This window comes from Antechinus flavipes, chromosome X (genome assembly GCF_016432865.1).
Source record: "Antechinus flavipes isolate AdamAnt ecotype Samford, QLD, Australia chromosome X, AdamAnt_v2, whole genome shotgun sequence".
Classification (NCBI taxonomy): Eukaryota; Metazoa; Chordata; class Mammalia; order Dasyuromorphia; family Dasyuridae; genus Antechinus; species Antechinus flavipes.
The window spans coordinates 65,111,768-65,131,464 of NC_067404.1; the positions used below are offsets into that span (position 1 = coordinate 65,111,768).

General features: G+C 44.1%; 1 protein-coding gene and 1 long non-coding RNA gene across 2 annotated transcripts in view; one reads left to right on the forward strand and one right to left on the reverse strand.

The window, feature by feature from the left end:
* Window positions 1-710: 710 nt before the first annotated feature.
* Window positions 711-5,932, reverse strand: LOC127542388 (uncharacterized). Its single transcript, XR_007948658.1, has 2 exons — window positions 4,669-5,932; window positions 711-2,783 (listed from the first exon to the last, which is right to left on the reverse strand). It is a non-coding gene; the product is annotated as an uncharacterized LOC127542388 (long non-coding RNA).
* Window positions 5,933-6,098: 166 nt separating this feature from the next.
* The window catches only part of KLHL4 (kelch like family member 4), a 176,105-nt gene continuing 162,506 nt past the window's right edge, over window positions 6,099-19,697 (forward strand). Inside the window, exon 1 of the mRNA XM_051967934.1 lies at window positions 6,099-7,169. Within this exon, the coding sequence (XP_051823894.1) occupies window positions 6,739-7,169 (431 nt within the window). The 5' untranslated portion in view covers window positions 6,099-6,738. The remainder of the gene's footprint in view (window positions 7,170-19,697) is intronic.

The following is a 19,697-nucleotide window of genomic DNA, read 5'->3' on the forward strand; positions in this document are numbered from 1 at the left end:
TATAAATATGAGCTAATTCTTATATTCACCTTTCAAGTCTGATTTTATACTACTTTCCATCATGGCCTGTGCTCCAACCAGACTCTCTACCCTCCCATTCTTATCCTGCTTTCTCTCTTCTCTATTTTTGCTTGTATCATTTCCTATGCCTATAACAGACTCCCCCTGTCTCCCTGGCTTCCTTCAAGGTCCAAATCAGGAACAGCTCCTCCATGAAGCCTTCCGGGACACCTTGTATACAAAGTGATCTCTCCCTCTTTGAATTTTATAGCACTTTGCCTGGACCTCTTCTTTTGCACTTACCTCACTCTCCCTTGTATCACAGTTATTTGTGTACATGTCTCCCCCCCCCCCTTTTTATTGTAAGGTGGCACATTGTAAGAATGGTGTCAGGAGTGTTAAAGCTCAGAATGAGCTGAAGCTGGTGAGGAAAAGCAAAAGACAACAAAAAGGTGGGGTTCCCTCCCCCTGAACTATATTGGGAAGAGAAGCAGAATAAAAAAAAGGGTAGAACTATTCCTCTGGATTTATGGAATCCTGATAACAGAAGGATGTAAAGAAGGATGTAAGTTGCTCAAATCTCCTTTTCCTCCCATGTTCTCTGCCAACGAAAATTTTCTTTGACCTACAAAAGATAGAATCAAAATAGCTAACAAGGAGTTAACCAAAAATAAAGAGGAATAAAATAAGAGATACACAGATGTCATGGATCAATTCAAGCTACCAGGTCCAGATGCACTAGTCAGCCTAAGGTACTGAAATAACTAGCAGCTGTGTTTGCTTAGGCAACACTAGTGATCTTTTTTTTTATTAAAGCTTTTTATTTACAAAACATTTGCATGGGTAATTTTTCAACATTGACCCTTGCAAAACCTTCTGTTCCAAATCTTCCCCTCCCCCCCCACCTCCTCCCTTAGACGACAGGTAATCCAATACATGTTAAATATGTCAAAAATATGTTAAATCCAACATATGTATACATATTTATACAGTATATACATATTCGAGAAGCAATAGGAAGTCATAAAAAAAGTAGACGTTGGGAGATATCTAGAAATTCTTAATCTGGCTGCACAGGAAAAATCAGATCAAGAGAAAAAGAAAAAAATGCAAGCAAACAGCAACAGAAAGAGTGAAAATGCTATGTTGTGGTCCACACTCAGTTCCCCACTAGTGATCTTTAAAAGACCATGGGAAAAGAATTTCTGGAACTAAAAAAAGGTAAATATGTCAACTTTCAAAAAAGAGAAGCGCACAAAAGTGGCAAATTATTGGCTAATGAACTGGACTTCGGTCCCTGGCAATATCCAGAACATGTTCTTAAATGGCTGGTAAGCAACCATCTAGAAAAGGAAGCATGGCTTTAACGAGAATAGCTCATGCCAAAGTACTAGAAGCAAGAGGGATGCCCAGTAATTGAGGAAAAGGAATAGCAGTATATGAATGTAAGGGAATTTTGCTGTTTTGAAAGGAATGATGACTATGAAGAAGGCCAAGAAGCATAGAAAGACTTAGATGAACTGATGCAAAGTGAATTAAGCAGAACTAGACAATTCTACACAATGACAATAATGTAAATGTAAATAGCAAAAAGAAACTCAATTGATTGGTATGGAATTCTAATAACCATGTTTGTCCCTGAAGAAAAAAACATGAACGATGAGAATACAATGACCTTTTTTTCCAATGAAGGGAATTATGACTGTGGAACATTGAAAATAAGGTTGGACCGAAGTTGATGTATTGGTTAGTTATGCTGAGTCACTTTCTTTTTTTAATTCTTTGTGATATAGTGTGGTCCTCTGAGCGAGGGAATGGGAAAGGACATCTTGGGAAATGATGATGAAGTCGAAACAAAAGATATGGATATTGTTTTCCTTGAAATAATAATAGGTCATGCCAGACTAATCTCATTTTTTTTCTAGCAGAATAGTACAGGAAAAAGTCATATACTTCTATTCTCATTCCTCAATTAATGAACATTCCCTCAGCTTCTAGTTCTTTGGCACAAGCCATTTCTGACATAGCCACCCTAGCTGTTTTGGTTACTGCTTCCTTTTCTAGATGGTCACTTGCCAGCGATTTAATAACACATTCTAGATTTTGCTAGGAACTGAAGTCAAAGTATACCACGCAGTCCTTCATGCTAAGCTTCTAGCTCTCAACTCAGTGATCAGGCACATGAAAAGCACTTCATAAATGCTTGTTGATCTACGGATTGCTGCTCTTACGGACAAGTTGGAGAAGTGTGTGATACATAATAGTACAGGTAGATGGATCAGGGTCCTGCTTGGATCATGTCCAACATGGAGTCATTACTGGTTAGATGTTGACTTCAAAAGACATTTCTAGTGAAGTGACCGAGGGATCTATGTTTGGCTATGAGCCATGTGTTATGCCATGAGTTATATTTGTCCATTGACTCAGATAAAGGCATAGATGGGGTTTTTTTTAGTCAAATGTGCCAATGATACAAACTTAGGAAGGATTGCTAATGAGCGAGATAGAAGAATCCAAAAGATCCAAGAAGGGGGGAATGGTGAATTGGTGAATGCTGCAGGAGAGTCAAATTCATTAAGCAGTTTTCAAATACATTCAAGTATTTGAGGAGTTTTTTATGTGAATGTGGGTTTCAACTTGTTCTGTTTGGCTCTAAAGTGCAGTAACAAGGGTACACTTCTGAGCAATCGCAACTCTCGGAAGGTGTCCCGGTTATCTTGAGAAGCAGTGGGTTCCCCTGGGAATAGACGACTTCAAGCCAAAGTAGACCGAGCACCCGTCAGCTGTGTAAAAGAAGAGATTACAATTCAGGTCCTGTTTGGACAGGATGGCCTCTGAGGTCCCTTTCAAATGTAAGATTCTGTAATCCTGTAAATTCTTTGAGAGAAGAACCTGTGTCTTTTTTACCTTTGTATTCCCCTCACCTTCTATTACACATAGGGGTTGCTTAATAAATAGGTGTTTATTAAACTGACTCTAGTAATGCAATTGATGCCATGCACTTATGCGATTAGAAATTGTAAGGTAATACAGAGAGAGGTAGCATGGCCTTATCAATCGATGAGTGAGCTTTTCTTAAACACCTACTATGTGCCAGGCACTGTGTCAAGTCCTGGAGACATCAAGAGGAAAAGAAAACAGTTCCTTCCCACAAGGAATTTGTATTCTTTAGGTAGAGACAAAATAGATGTATATGCAGGTGGGATATAAAAAATGCCTCTTATTCAATAAGCTGTGGTGACTCCCCATTGCTTCCCAGATCAAATAAAAAAAAATCTGTTTGTCTCACATTTAAAACTTTCGACAAGGCGGCCCCTTCTGACCTATCTTTCAGGTCTTATACTTTGCTCTCTTTCCCTCCACGATCCAGCTCGATTGCCTGCTCTCAGTCAGTCCATCCCAGAGGATGCTCCAGCCACCACGTCTGTACCTGGGCTACTGTCCTAGCTCTTTTTTGAATCCATGGCTTCCTTCGTGCCTCAGCTTCGCTATCAGCTTCTGCAGGACTTTCATGGCTTTCTCAGTGACTTCATCCTCCCTCTCCAAGGCTACTTTCTATCTACTCAGTAGATAACTTGTAGGAGCCTATTTGTTTCCACCTTGCGGCCCCCATTAGAATGTAAGTTTCTCGAGGGCAGAGACTGCTTTTGCTTTCCTTTGTTTTTCCATTGCTATGTGCCTGGCAGATAAGAAAACACTTAAGAAATACTTGATTGGTTGGTTGATTTGAGAGGGAGGTATTAGCAGTTGATGGGACCAGGAGAAGCCTGTATATGTGGGGCAAGGGATAATGAGAAGATGAGAATGCCCTGATGGTTGTGAACACGGGGACTGGAAAGCATAGACACTGCTACCATTATTTTCATTTTAGCCCCTCCCCCCACTAGAGATTTTCAGTTCCCTGAGGGCCAAGAATGGCCATCTCTCTTGTGGCCCGTATCCCCTCACCTAAAGCCCCCCCAACACGTGTCCAAGTAACACAATTGTTGACATTTCTCAGTTAGACATTTTATCGTTGACATTTTATTTTTGTCTCCACATCCCCCAGTTCCTTGCACATAATAAGCTTGTGCTAACTGTTTATTTGGAGGAGTTTTATTCCACTTCCATGATTCAAAACCAAGGTGCACTCTTTTTGAAAGAAAATACCCATTGTGATGAAGTCATAGGGCTTCTCAGTCCCTTTCCATCGTTCAGGTTTCCTTCATGCTCAGATTTAAATTCACCCCCAAACTCTTCCCCAGAGACACATAAGCGGAGGCAGTGTCATATCTGGGTCCTCCAGGCTCTTAGCACTGTTCTTCGAGGTTCATAGAGCTCGAATGACTTAGACCAATTGACCAGGACCACAGCCTGAATGCCAGCTTGGAGGGCTTTCAGAGTAAGTGGAAAACGGAGCTTCTGTCTTTAAGGAAGCGACAAAGAGAGTGGCAGCTCCAGATTTGGGGGCTGTCAGTCCCGGACTAAGTTCCAGCTGCTCGCTGATACGTGTGGGGTAGATCAGAACAAAGGGTTCAGGCTGCACCCTTCCCAGTCTCAACAATAAACAAGCTCAAGTTGTCAGAATAAACTTCAGAAGGACCTTGGCAAACCTACCACTAATGTAAATCTGTAATAGAAATGTTAGCCTTCGACACATCAATTAACTGAGTTCAGATCTCAAAGTACCTTGTATTCAGTTACGGCCAGCAGAAGTTGAGTGAGCCCGAGGGTAGGGCCAAGGGCTGGCTCCAGGATCAGGCTGTAGGACAAGCCATTCAATTTCAAAGTCGGAAGAGAAGTCGACAGCTACCTAAATGTAAACTTTGCCAGAAGAAAAGAAGTCAAAGAGGTGTCCGGGGCTCCCAGCAATGCAGGCTCTGCTTCAAGACCTCCAGGGAGAGGGAACCCACCCGTCCTGGGGCAATCCATTCTCCCACAGGATGGCTCTATTGTTCCCAAGGTTTCCCTGGACTTCCAGGCTCAATGTAGACCCTTAGCTCTCCCTTCTGCCTTTTAGGGCCAAATGGAGAGTCTAATCCCACTGCCACGTGACAGCCAGGCAACCACGTGAAGACTGTTATGGTTTGCCCCTGTCTTCTCTTCACCAGGCTAAACAGGCCCGCATACGGCGCTCGCCGTTCTGTTTCTGTTCCTCTTGACACACTTTATCCCTAACATGCCAAGGCCGCAAGCGGCCCGAGTATTGCGGACTGGACGCAACCAGCGGGAGCGCAGCAGGAGCCACCTCCTCGGGCGCCTTGGCCTTTCTAAAGGCAAACCACGAGCAAATCAGCTTTTCCCGGTTGTTCGGACATACGAGACTGCAGCCTACTAAAACCCTTAGTCCTTTTCCCAGACAAACTTGCCTAACCATGCTTGCAACATCTTATTCTTGTGAAAGCAACTTCTCCAACTCAAGAGGGAGATTTTAACTTCTCATCTAGGTCACCTCCCCAGATTTTGTCCCATGCCACGTCGTGATCTTTTGGGTCCAACCTGACCATGTTACTCAAGGTGTTAGCTGTCCCTCTGTCAAGAACCTAGCATGGCCCCACGCACCTGAGATCAAAAGGCGCAGAAAAACTGTCCCTCTTGATTGAGGGAGGTAGTTTCCACAGCGGGACTGCCCCAGCCCTGTGAAATCACAAGTGGAGACCCTCCAGATAAAAAGCACTTTGGGGTAAACTCCGAACGTTCTGCCACTTACTCCCCAGGTAGCTCTCTCTGAGCCTCAGTCTCCTCCTCTCCCGCTGTCCCTTGTGGTCCCTCGGATGGCGGGTCACGTTGAATCCTCCGGTAAGGGACCAAAAATAACCACAAGAGCCAGGGCCTTTCAGCTTGCCTGCGACCACTGGAAGATTTTCACTCGGCCACGAAAGCGGGCCAGCCCGAGTTTGTCTCCGAGCTCAGGTCACTGAGGAAAGCCTTCAGAAGTTAGCAGTGTCCCTACCTTCACAGGATCCCTCAAGCTTCCCCCCCCCCTTCCTCCCCTAGGCGAACTCCTTTCTCGCAGCCTGAAGTTCCAATACTTTTCCCCCTCTCTCCCGACACCCTTCCTCTCTCCAGGAGGCCCTTAAAGATTAGTTCGCATGGGCAGAAGGAGGTGAGGTGAAAAACCTTGAAAATTCTGTGGAGGGGGAAGCTGGGTCCATGTTCTAGAGGCTTGGTGAAGACAATTATATAAGATTCTCTTTTCATTCATAAATCTTGCAGGTAGGAGCCCTGCCCTCAGTGGGGCGCAGGCTGTGGGGGGAAGGGGCGCCGGTGCAGCCATCGGGTCCCACGGACTGCCCCCAATCTCCCCTAGGAGGGGCAGGTCGCAAGGTGGGCCGACCCGGAGGGGCCGCGAGTGTGCCAAAGCAGCAGCGGGAGGGAGTGCGCGCTGGCGGCTGCTTTCCCGTGCTAAGCCGATTTACTTGTTTAAGGTCTGACCTCATCATCCTGTCTGTATGGGTTCCCACCTACACGCTTAGCGGCGGCGGCAGCGGCAGCGGCAGCCCGGCCTCAGCTCCGAGTGGATGCTGCCGAGCCCCAGAGGCAGAGCTGGGGGGAGCGGGAGGTGGGAGGCAGAGCAAGAGGGAGGGAGGGAAGGAGGGAAAGGAAGGCGCTTGCTCCCGGCACTTGGGCTTTCGTAGCCTGTTCCGAAGAGGCAGAGAAAAGAAACGTAACAAAGACTCCATTTCCTCTCCGGGAGGGAGAGCCGGCTTTGGTCTCCCCCCCTCCCTCCCTCTCCGCCCCCCCACCCCCCCCGCAAAGATGTCAGTGTCGGGCAAGAAGGAGTTCGACGTGAAGCAGATCCTGCGGCTCCGCTGGCGCTGGTTCAGCCACCCTTCGCCCGGCGCCCCGGGGCCCGGAGGCTGCCCGCAGCAGGAAGGCTACGAGCACCGGGGGAGCGCGGCGCAGAGCCGGCTCAAGAGCCACTCGCGGGACAGGGGCAACGGGCTCAAGAAGAGCAGCGGCAACAGTCCCGGCCACCACAACATCCTGGCCCCGGTGCCGGGACCGACCCCTGCCCAGCACAGAGCCGCTCAGACGTGGCAGCAGCACAGCTTGATCGAACACTTCCGAGCCAATGAGGACATTCCCAAAGCAAGCCCGGAGGAGAAGCTGCTCACGCAAGGGGCACAGGAAAGCCCCCCGGATCTGCAGATGATCACGGAAGAGAACCCCCAGGACGCTGCCCAAAGGTAGGAGTTAGCGGCGGCGGCGACGCGCCCTCCCCCCCAAAGCCGGAGCTAAGTGGCCTTAGTCCTCTGCTTCGGCCCTGAGGTGGGTGGGTGGGTGGGGGAAACCCAAGCCGGGGGGCCTCGCTCCCTGCTTTGCTCCCCACCCTTGGCCCGGGCTGCAGGCGGAGAGGGAGCCCGAGCTAGGTGGCCTTAGTCCCCAACCGTGGCCCGGAGTGGGGGGGGGGGGAGGGGGCGGGAAGCCCGAGCTGGGTCGCCTCACTCCCTGCCTCGGCCCGGGGAGGGGGGGTGTTAATAGAGACGTGAATGAGCGCGGAGCCCGACGGGATCGCCCTATCCCCCAGGAAAAGTGGAGCCCCAACTTGAGAAGCCTTCCTCCTTCAGCCGAGTGCAAAATTCTTTGGGTCACTTGGGATTGCCCCCCCCCCAGTCTCCAGTTAATGTGGTCGAGATTTCACTCTGAAGACTCGCCCGGGGGTTCTGGGCAGACAGACCTTCGGCGTTCCCCTTAGGTGTCCGTTGGGCCGCCTGGGACAGATGTTCTGACTTTGCGAGTCGCAGCAACTTTGAGGACGGCTCTCCTCGCAAACTCTTTCTGGGCTCCTTTTCCTCCAGCCTCTTAGTGAGGATGCGCGCCTCCCACCTGCCAAGGGAACTTGTGCGTGGCTTCTCAGCGCCCGCTCCCTCTCCAGGTGGCTCGGCTGCGAAGTGGAGGGGGTGTGGGGGGGAAGGCGGGCGGCTGGGCCTCCCGGCCGGAGCAGACATGGAGATGCTCCTTCCAGCGGGGCAGGCCGGCTCTGCGGGAACTTGAGGGCCGAGTGCCAGGCGTAGGGGGGTGGGGGAGGCCGATGGGGCCGCTCGGCTTGAGGAGACGGCTGCCCGTCTCCGCCCGAGCTCGCTCCTTCCACGTACTCCCAGAGACTGTCAGTGTGCGAGCAAGAGAGAGGCCGGCCTCTCTCTGGGAAGCCGGAGCAAAAGGGAGCCCGGCCGCCGCACCTGGGAAGCCGGAGCAAAAGGGAGCCCGGCCGCCGCACCTGGGAAGCCGGAGCAAAAGGGAGCCCGGCCGCCGCACCTGGGAAGCCGGAGCAAAAGGGAGCCCGGCCGCCGCACCTGGGAAGCCGGAGCAAAAGGGAGCCCGGCCGCCGCCGCACCTGGGAAGCCGGAGGCCAGCCGCCTTCTTTTTCTCTCGCAAGGGGAGCAGTGCGTGTGCTCGTTTGTTTCCTCTAGCATCTTGAGGGCAGGCTAAAGATCTGGGCGACAGAAGTGGGAAAGCGCTCCGGACAAAGACAGGCTTTTCCTGGGTGTTTTCGAATTATGTAACGGCTCCGGCGGCACGCTGGTAGAAGTCCCGTTCCGGCTGTGAGCCTACCTGTGGGGGGTCTAGAGCGTCACTTTAGAAACCGAGAGGCAAAGGGCAGTCTGGGCTCTGGGAGGTAAAGGCTCCCGTCCCGTCCCTCCAGCTTCCCCAACAAACTGAAGCGGGTTCGTGGCCTCTACGCGTGCAACGGACTCCCCGAGTCACAGAAAGACAGGGCTCCAGGAAAAAGCAACTCCGGGCTGAGGGGGAAATGCTAAAGGAAAGGCTTCCTTGAAAAACATGCCAAATAAAGACTTCTGCGGGACCATTGTGATCTGGGGCTGAAGTATTTACATATAGATAGATAGATGTTCAAAATATCTGAGCCCAGAACAAAGTTATCCAGAGCTGGCCTTTGAGCTAGGAAAACCCCGGTTCAAGTTCCAGTGAGCCCCATGCTAGCTGTGTGAGCCTGGGCAAGGAACTTGACCTCTCAGTGCTTTTGGCAACTGTGACCGTAGAAGTTTCAGAGGAGGTGCTGACCTACACAGACGGCCAGAATTTCTTTATCTGGGAGCTTCCTCTCTCCTTGAAATCCCAGATCCAGTCCCTATCCTCCAGATACGGACAAGTATGAGATCGAGGACCTGTGCGGTTTTGTGTGATGAAGGAAGATGGCAAACCGATAGGATGGTGGTGGCTATTTCCCAACGATGTTGCCCAAAACCATTTTTAAACCCTCCTGCTGAATCCTCAAGTTGAGGAGATGTTTCTTTTCAAATAAGTGTATACATCTGTCTCGAGTGCATGGGAAATTAAGCTTTAGGTACCATCACCTCCTGACAAAATTCTATGAAGATTCTTGAAATGATCTGTCAGCACTTGCTTTGGTGGTGGGATAAGATGCCGGATATTGGGCCAAGTGTCCCTGTGTGCACAGAGTCCTTTTAAATGTGTTTGCTGATTCTTTGCAAGGTGGTTCATGTTCTGAAAATGAAATAGCACACATGTGTTTCTGTCTTTCCATTTGATGGTTTCCTTCGTATTCATGTGCATTTTATGCATTTAAAAGCACTATTCTGAGAAGGGAAGATGTATTTATTAAGTGCCTACTGTGTGCCTAGCACTGTGCTAAGTGCTTCACAAATAGAATCTCATTTGATGCACACAACAATCCTGTGAGAGAGGGGCTGTTATGGCCCCCATTTTACAGTTGAGGAAGCGGAGGCAGGCAGAGGTGCCGTGACTTGCCCAGCTTCGCACAGCTGCTGTCTGAGACCAATCTGATGACCAGTTTTTTTTCTGACTCCAGATCCTAGCTGCCCCTAGAAGGCCTCTGTTGTCTTTACCAGTATGCAGGAGGGGTCCATACCACAAAAGATGGATAAGAACTCCGTCTGCAGAGCGATATGTTGTTAACTGTGCCACAACAATGTTGTCTTTGAAAAGTGAAATACATACAGGAAACTGTAGCAATAATCTAGCTCAAGGGCTTCTGAGCCAACTGGGAGAAGTAAATTGAGGACCTTGTAAGATCACAGAGTTCCAGATAGAAGAAACATTAGAGGTCATTTAATCCACTCCTTTCACTTTACAGAGGAAGAAAGAGTAGGGGAGAGAAGTTAACTGACTGGTGCAAGGTCATACAGCTGATAAGTATCTGAGGCAGGATTTAAACCCGGGCCTCTGTAACACCATGCTCAACACTCTATTCACTATGCCGCACTTCCTCACGCTCCCTTAGATAAGACAATCTCATGTATCATAAAGTATTAGACTGCAGAGACAGAGGTAGAGAATGGCGCACAAATAATCATTTGTGCTATATTTGGAGAATATCACAGAAACCCACTTAAAGGAAAAAATAAAGGCAGAATCACATTAAAGTTCAATCTGTAGGTATGAGCATGGTGGTATCGAAAAAAAAATCTCAAATAAAACTTCTTTCTGCCCTGGTGTGCTTAACATGTGTGGATCTTTTGTGTTTAAAAACAGCCACGTGCTGATTCTTCACATCTGCGGTGTACGTACATAACTGTTAGGCATCAGGGACACTGACTCTCTCCTATTCCAGTTGTCTTGATCTCAGACTTCTGGTTCAGTTGCCTCTCTCTGACTTACTGAATCACCACTGCCAAATCACTCCCCTCTAAGTGGTGTCCCTTTTCCAAACTGATCTATGATATTCCAAGTATTGAGACAAATATTCCAATAACATCCTATTTCTCACAATTGTAAAACTGATAAAAAAAATTCTGAATTTATCATGCATGCTACATTTGTAAACCATAACAGGCCATAGACATTTGTTATTGTGTGTATGTGCACGCGCATGAACAGTAGATGCCAGAATATTCATGTTATGAGAAAATGTCAGCCTAAAATAACTCCAATCACCTCTTCATTGTATGTGTAGATTATTTATACTGCAGAAGGCCTTCCCTGGCCCACAGCTAAACAGGGACCATGGAGTAGGGAACAGTATTGATGGGGCCTGGGCGGGAGGCCCCAATCTACTTGGGTTAGAGGGCTGTAAAAAGCTCAAGGAAATTGCTACTTAGATGGGTCATCTCTAATTTGTCATTAGCTGGACCAGTATTACCATGTTAAACATAAACCATGATTCCCACTTCTCCCAAGAGCCCTTGCTCTCCTAAGGCTGGGCCAGGAAGAGTACTGCAGTTCTTCTACTCTGAGGCCTCTCCAAGAGTGAAAAAGGAATTCTATAAGGTTTGGCGTCCCAAGCAAACAGAGGGGGTCAGAGCTGTTGTTCACTACCCCCTGGGAATTAACCAAGGAGGTAGATCTCAACTCTGCCAAATATTCTCTTCCATATGCAATTAGATCTGAGTCTTTTCCTATAATTCATTGATTAATCACCAAGGTCAACCAGCTAATTCAGAAATCTACCCTGGCTTCTTGACTAATTAATCTGTTGACTGATTAAGTAATGAGCTATAGGGGAGCATTTGGGGCTAACTGTTTAGAAGGGGATTGTGAAAAGTGATAGAGCTAAAGGAAGTACCCTACTTAGGAATCTCCTTGAGGTAATAGCTGTAGTACATAGGATACTGGACCAGGGAGCTGAACTATAAAGTCAGACGTCCTTAGCCCAAAGTCACGTGCCACTTGTTTCTCTCAATCCCGGCATAGGCCTTTACTCGGTATGGAATTTTGTGGGGCAATATTCATATCTAGGGGCGAGTGATGCGCCTTTATTATACACGGTGAAAAATACATGTAATATTATTGCCCCAAAGAAGACAGTGTTCTTATTCCCACAAAGAAAATAAGCCACAAAGTGTCCTCATCAGCAAACGTTGGGAGGTGGGGGAGTTCTATGAAGAATTTAGAGAATAACTCCTCTTGTCCCATACATAGGGAGCTTGGTCCATGTGTCATTTTAGCTAGAAAGCCTTGACAGACCCCAAGGAATCTTGGTTAAAGCAGTACATCCTTGCTCTGCACCTGTTATTTGTATTGTGATTAACTGTGGCACCCTTCAGCAAAAGTCATGGCACTCACCGGCCTTTAAAAACTCTGTGGGGAACTCTCAGAGGCAGGATCACTGTTCTCTGATGGACTTTGGCAGACACCTGTACTCAGAAAAGAATTTGGGAAAAGAGGGAAGAATTACTTCAAAAGGGGAAAGAACAGAACTTATCACTCTCACATTTGGAAATCCAGAATATCCCTTGCACCCTGACCTCCTCTCCAGGGCAACATCATTTTATATTTCTATTTCTGGGTCTCTAGAAAATTGAAGACCATCCCACTGTTACAATAGGGTAAACTGAATGGACTATTTAAATTTGAAAAGGCAGCTAATATATCTACAATAAGATATTCATTTCACTCAGGGTTGATTATGCATACAATGAACTAATCAACCTAACAGATTTTGCTAGAGCTATTTCTGTTCTGGAAAAAAAAAAAACCAAACCACATTATTTGTCAAACCATCAGAGAACACAATACTTCCCAAATAACCAGATTGAGTAGTTGACCAAAAGCCACCAGTTATTCTCTACATTCTCATTGTATTTCTTTCCTGTCTAAGAAATCATCAATCTTGAGTAAGGATGGGAGTATATTGAGTAAATCAATCAAATAGCCTCATCTTTCCTAAAATAAGTAATTAGGTGCTATACATTTCTCAGGTGAGGACACATCTTTAATGATCACTTGGGAGGAATACAGATGTGGCAGTGAGTCTATTTAGTTTGGCTGAGGGAATTGGTCATACACTCTGGAATCTCTATGATATCATTAAGCTGGTTGAAATCAGAGAAAAATGAGAGTTCCAGCTAAATCCCTAAGAAACAATTTCTTCCATGGAAGCACAAAATCTCCTCAACTTCCTCCCTCCTCCCCCGGATAAGAGAAGGAACTTGTGAACTTTGAAGGAGTTGAAGGATTTTGGACTTCCCCATTTTCCTACGGATGCCCTAGGATCAACCCTGGGAAAGAAGACATTGTGGCAGTGTCTTCACAAAAAACCAAGAACAGGCTGCATGTGATGAGAAAAGACAAATTCAAGGTTCGACAAGGTTCCCAGAAGAAACGTTACCAGAATTAGCTTCTCCTACCTAAGAGGAACATATCCCGGACGCCAGCAAAAGAACTTCTGTCAACTGTGAGTCACCCATTTCTCATATGTCTTAAGCTTGAGTCCCTTTTTTCCTGGACTCTTATCTACTGAGGGTGGGGAAAGAGACTTGGGGAGAGGGAATGTTTTGCCTCAACTGTTCTTATTGTACCTCCTTGCTAAATATTCCTTCTAAAGAGTAATTAAGAGTGTCTATGTGCTATCCGTTGATAATCATGGGGAAGAGCACATAGAGGGACAGAGGAGTAGCAGTGGTGCTTATGAATTATATTATTAGGAAGACACACTTCAAACTACTCCTAGACAGAAAGGACAAATAGCACATGTGTTCTGGGGATCCACACTGCCAGTGGAAATGATCCTTTCCTTTTCCCACCTAGGCCTCCTACTTTGGGCTCAGTTGGAAGATTAATTCCCAAGCTTATATGAGCTACACTTGTTTAGAGCAGATGTAAATCCTGACATTTTTGCTTAATTTCCCATTGTTTTTTAGACTATCTTTCCCTGGTCCTTTATTGGATGTAGTTTTTATTGTGTCATGATCTAAAAGGAAGCATTTATTATTTCTACCTTTCTGCATTTGATTGTGTGATTTTATGCCCTAATATATGGTCAATTTTTGTATAGGTGTGCCACGTACTGCCAAGAAAAGGGTGTATTTCTTTCTGTCCCTATTCAATTTTCTCCAGAGAGCGATCATATCTAGATTTTCTAGGATTCTATTGACCTTCCTAGTTTCTTTTGTATTTATTTTGTGGTTAGATTTGTCTGATTCTGAGAGGGGAAGGTTGAGGTCCCCCACTAATATAGTTTTGCTGTCTGTTTCTTCCTTTAAATAGCTCAATATCTTCTCTAAGAATATGGATGCTCTACCACTTGGTGCATACACATTTAGTATGTTACTATTTCATTGTTTATGGTATCCTTTAACAAGATGTAGTTTCCTTCCTTTTCTTTTAATGAGATCTATTTTTATTTTTGCTTTATCTGAGATTAGACTTGCTACCCCTGCTTTTATTTTTTTCTTCAGCTGAAGCAAAATAAATTCTGCTCCAGCTTTTACCTTTACTTTGTATGTATCTCTCTGTTTTAAATGTGTTTCTTGTGAACAGAACATTGTAGGATTCTGTTTTTTAATTCACTCTGCTATTCACTTCTGTTTTATGGGAGAATAGAATGAACTATTCACATTCACTGTTATGATGACCAGCTCTGTGTTTCCCTCCATCCGATGTTCTCCCCATATATACTTTTGTCCTCTTTTTCCACCTTATCCCTCCTTAGTATTGTTTTGTTTTTAATCCCACCCCACTTTCTACCTTCCTTACCTTCTATCACCCCTCTTCCCTTAAGAGTCTGACATTTTTGCACAGGAGACTGATGTGTGCACACCAAAACCAAGTGAAGAGAGCTTGCCAGCCAGTTGCCTCAGGTGGTAGCTGATGAGGACAAGTATGGAGAAGGTGTACTTCCATATACATATCTACGTGGTAGAAGATTCCATAGGGAACCATGCCTCAGCTTGGGAAAGTTATGTAGAGTTTATGGTTCTCTCTCTCTCTCTCCCTCTTTCTCTCTCTCTCTCTGTATATGTGTGTGTGTGTGTGTGTGTGTGTGTGTGTAAAGGTAGAGAAAATAATTTGCAGCCAAATGTTTCCTAGCTGTACTTTTTGCCCAAAATCTTTTTGTCTATTCTGTCCTCTTCTTCTATGTAGTAAAGAGACAGAACCCACACTTTGGGATGCTTCCATATTCCATCAAACTGAGAGATAACAAGGGGAAGGAGCATCACATCCCAGCCCCTGTCATTGTATTCATGGCTTCATGGCAGCAAAGAAACACCAAAGTGTACAAAACATCCTCCAACCCATATTTCCTAAGGGAAGCCAATTGAGGCATCCATCAAATGCTCTTATTTTTTAAATAGATACCTTGGATGGGTTCCAAGGTTAAGTTTTAGCTGCTTTCTACCTCATTCTATATTCTAAGTGACTGAGAACACCAGCTCTTCATTTTACAAACCAAACTATATTGGCTATTCTTAGCCTTCACTGCTTTCTGACAACTTCTTTCCCATTAATAGGATGGGCCTTAAGCATGAGATAGAGTAGTGAGCTGCCTGTGTTATGTAATTCAAGGGAGAAAGGGAAGAACCTTCTTCCCCAGTGTCCCTCCCTCTTACTGGATCATTCCATTTGAAATCCTACCACTGAAGATGAATTACTTGAATAGGCTTACAGATGAAATACAGTTGGGAAAGCATTTTGTAAATCTTGAAGGATATAACATTACCTTGTTATGATTGTCATGATTATGGGAAGGCGTAACCCATTATGCTGGGCACTTAAAATGTGCTGGAAAATTACTTGCTTATTAAGCAAAGAAATGAGCAACAATGAAATCCACACAAGAAAATAGAAGGGAGTTCAGAAGGAGACACAGATAAGCAGATTAGTACTGTTTCTACTATATCGTTGACTAGATAAAAACCAAGCGGTACATAATGGATACATGGTTTCCTATGAAGTCTTTTTTCTGAAGTAAAAGTTTGTGTTATTGATGTCTGTCAAGCTCATAGTCAAGAAAAAGGAAAACTGGTCAAAATTATCTGGTCCAACTCACCTTCCCCATTTTACAGGCAAATTAAGTGAGACTCAGAAAAGTAAATGTACCTGACCATTATCACAGTGCAAGTGACCTGCAGGATCAAGATTAGATTTCTAACTTCTAAGACCAATGTTCTTTCCATAATTCTTTGATGCTCCTACTAAAGAAAATGAAAAAAAAGAAGTGTAGAGATCCTTTGTGCAACACTGAGTAACTTCTTTGTTGGAAGCAAGAGGCTTAACTGGACATTTGCTCTACCCCTCTAATTCAACTGAAGCAACTTCTTTGCCAAGCCTATGACTAACCTGAGCCATAAGGGTATATTCAGCTATGGAAATGATGCTGGGATCAGCCCTAGTTGGGTTTGTTAGTTTTGAAGTAATTAGAACAGTCTAATACTATGAAAAAGGGCTTAATGTTACAGTATGGGAATGAAAATAAGAGACTTAATCACTATGGTTTTCCTTTAGCTACAATATCAAATAATATGCTGAATCAGGAAAAATTCATTATTAAACAGTTTTGCCTGCAATTCTGATGGGATAAATGGGATGGCCTCAACTGTGAGGTTTCCTATTCTACCAGAAGATTTCAAAGAGCCATTAACCCTCTGTGCCTATCTCCCTAACAGTGTTTTCCAAGGAACATGAGTCCAAAGCTCAGTGAACTATGCCATACTGCCTCTAGAGATTGATTCATAACTTGACAACTCTCTTTTTTAAATGGTAGACAGTGCTTTCCTGATAGCATAAATGTGTTTGAAGCATGGGGGATTATAATATTCATGTAAATGTCCAAGGAAGCCAAGTTTACTTGTAAACACAAATTCCAGTTGCAAGGTAGCCGCTGTACTGCTGTGTCTCACAATACTTTAAATAATAAGAGGACTAACTAAAAGAGACTGCCAATGTGCTAGGGTCAGCATAACAGCAGGGAGCTGTGGGAGGAATCAAAGGGCCAAAAGATTGTGGGGATGAAAGGGACTTGGGACATCACTCCGTCCAAGGCTTTGATTATACAGATGAAGAAACTGAGTCTCAGAAGTGACACATCTTTGAATTGGCAGAGCTAAAATCGGAAAGCAAGTCTTTTCCCTCAAACCCAGTTCTCTTTCTATTAGGAAAGGCTGTCCTCAGGGTTATAATTTTCAGTAGCAGTTATGATCAAATGATATAAACTCTGTAATTTTGTATCAGTAAAGTGATATATAATGTAAGTTGTTATCATTGCCCACAATTTTAATCTTACAAATTCTCAAGGCTAGGGACTGTCTTTTCTGTTTCTTTGAAATCTCGGTTTTTAGTACATTGCTCGCCACATAGTAGATACTTATGAACTATTTATTTGCAGTGTAAAAAAGAGATTAAAAAAATTCTTGTAAATCAAATCGTGTTTGTCAAAGCATAGAAATTAAGTCATTGGGTTAAAAAAAAGATTTCAGGTGCTTGGCAGAAAAGGTAGTGTTTGGTTCAGTTGAGAAAGATAGAAATAGTTTTCAGGAGATAAGGCAAAGAGGGGGTAGGTAATACATAATGACCCCAAAGGAGTAGAGAACAGAGAAGGTTTGGGTTAGAAAAAGAGAAAAAGCAAGAAGTAGCTGGCTTTTGCCCTTTTGTCTTGAATGGGGTTTGCCATCTTGAATGCACACGTCTTCTAGTTTGTGGGATATTTCTATTTTGTGGGATTGTGGATGTATATGTATGCTGAATGAAAAGAGTCATGCCGAAAGTTAAGAAATGTTATTTAAGTGTGCCTTGAGGGGAAAAAAAGCCCACACATTTTCTGCGTCTATTCTAAGTGAAGCGGGGAGCACTGAAACAATTATATAGATTGTTCAGTACAGTAATACTGAAAATATTTTCCCTCAATTATCTAGGTATTTGAAATGAAATTGATGGGTTAGATCTCAGTTATCTGTGTAACCGCTCTGATCTGGCAACAATTTATGTCTCTATTAATCTCAACTCTTGATAGGCACATTCAAGGCTTTTTACATCTCAGTTTATCAGTGTTGACCCAAATACCATCGTGGAAATCAAGGACAACATTATGAACTCATGCCTCTATGCTACCTAGAGCTATGTTTTATTGAGCAGATGTCATTAAGTAAGAGAATTGGTTTCAAAGAGTTTCCATATTCTATTTTAAAAAGAATTTTCCAAAGGCATGATGATATGAATAATAAAGCTTTTTAAAAAACTATATATAATTCTTCATTTAAAGTATTTTCTTTTTCTATGGCTCAATTTTCTATAGTTCACCTTTTAAATGAATATTGTTGGTGTTAATCTGATTCATGATACTCAGTTCTAAATTTGGGTCCATCCAAATGGGAGTAAAACTAGACTTTATATTCAAATCTTGAAAGAAGACTTCCTACTCCTCTGGGGTCTCTGCAGTCTCACTTGGATGGAGAAGGTGAACATTTTAAGTCTGTTTGCTGTGAAAGCTTCCAATTCTGACTTTACCTAATCAGCCTGACCCATATATCCAGAGAATGGATCATCAATTTAGAATTGGGAGGGACTTCAGAAACCATGTAATGACAGAAAAGGAAAGTGAAGTTTCAGAGAAGTGAAGAGACTTGGCCAAGATCATGTATTTCTCAGAGGAAGAAATGAGATCCAAGCCCTCGGGCTGTAGAGCAAGTGCTTCTCCCACTGTACAGGGATGTTCAAATGCAAATCAGATCTTTCACTAGGCAACAAGAGATGGAACTCCCAATTTATGGCTTCCTTCCAGTGAGAAACGTGGACCAAATTAGCATGATCATACTACTTACTAACATCTCTGTAGCACTAGGAAAAATGAGAACTGTTTTATATACATGATTTCATGGGAACTGCACAATAGCCTTGGGAGATAAGTGCTCCACATACCTCAGTTTTAGATAACAAAACTGAAACCCAGTGAGATTCTAGGACTTGTTAGTGACCACACACCCAGAAAGTATTGGAGACAGAATTTGAAGCCAGAACTCTTCATTATTCCATGGTACCCCAAATCAGAATGAAATATAGCAGTGTGCTGTAATCTTAATGCAGATGTGAGTTTTAATTGAAAGGCAAACTAGACTAACGTGAATCGGAAGCAAACAGATTTTCTAAACTATTGAACTAGAGCAGAAATGCAAATATCAAAATCTTTCAATTGTTGAATCTCTGCTTCCAGATGGAATTTTTGGTTCTAGTTCGGCCTAATATCCCCACAGAGATAGAACCTAAATATACCATTCAGGAACTCCAAGACACTTTAGCCATTTGGAGATTGTTGGCAAAGGATGATGTCTGTACCTTCATAAAAGTAATGGGTAAGACAGCACAATTCTATCGTGTTCTTTAATTTTCAACTTAGTTCCCATCCTGCTCTACTTAAGTGAAGCCAACTGAAAAATCAAATTTTGGCTTGATCAACTTTGTGGGGCTTGAGATGAGATTATTAATAGTGCTTTCCATTTCAGAATGATTTGAAAAATATTAATAATTCATCATAACTGAGGATGCAAGAACAGCACTTTAAAATTAGAAGTCTTCAAAATGGATGGAATTGGCATTCTAACCCAGCTTTCGAAGTCTGAGTTTGTTAACAGAGGTCCCTCCATAGCTTCCTGTTTAAAAAACTAAAGGAAACAAAATAAGTACTCCAAAAGTTCCTTACAATTCAATTACCCAGAACAAAGCAGTACTTGGATGTTCAAACAATAAGGTCTTATTAAAACATTTAAATTAGAGGTAAACATCCATTACTACTAAGCGCTATGTAAAATAACTTGTAGCTAAAACCCCTCACTTGTAGCTCCTCCATAGCTACGGGTTGAGAAAGTGAGGCATTTTTCATATCCTCCTACATCTCCTCTTCCTTCCTTTCTGTCTCGGAGAAAGAAATGAGCCTCTTGTATATCCAACAATCGGCTCCTTTTTTTTTTCTTTTTTTCTCTTTAATCATTTCTCTATTGGCTCTTTCCCTTCACCCTTCAAAAACTGCTAAGGTCTTGTCTCTTCTGAAAGAACTTTGATTT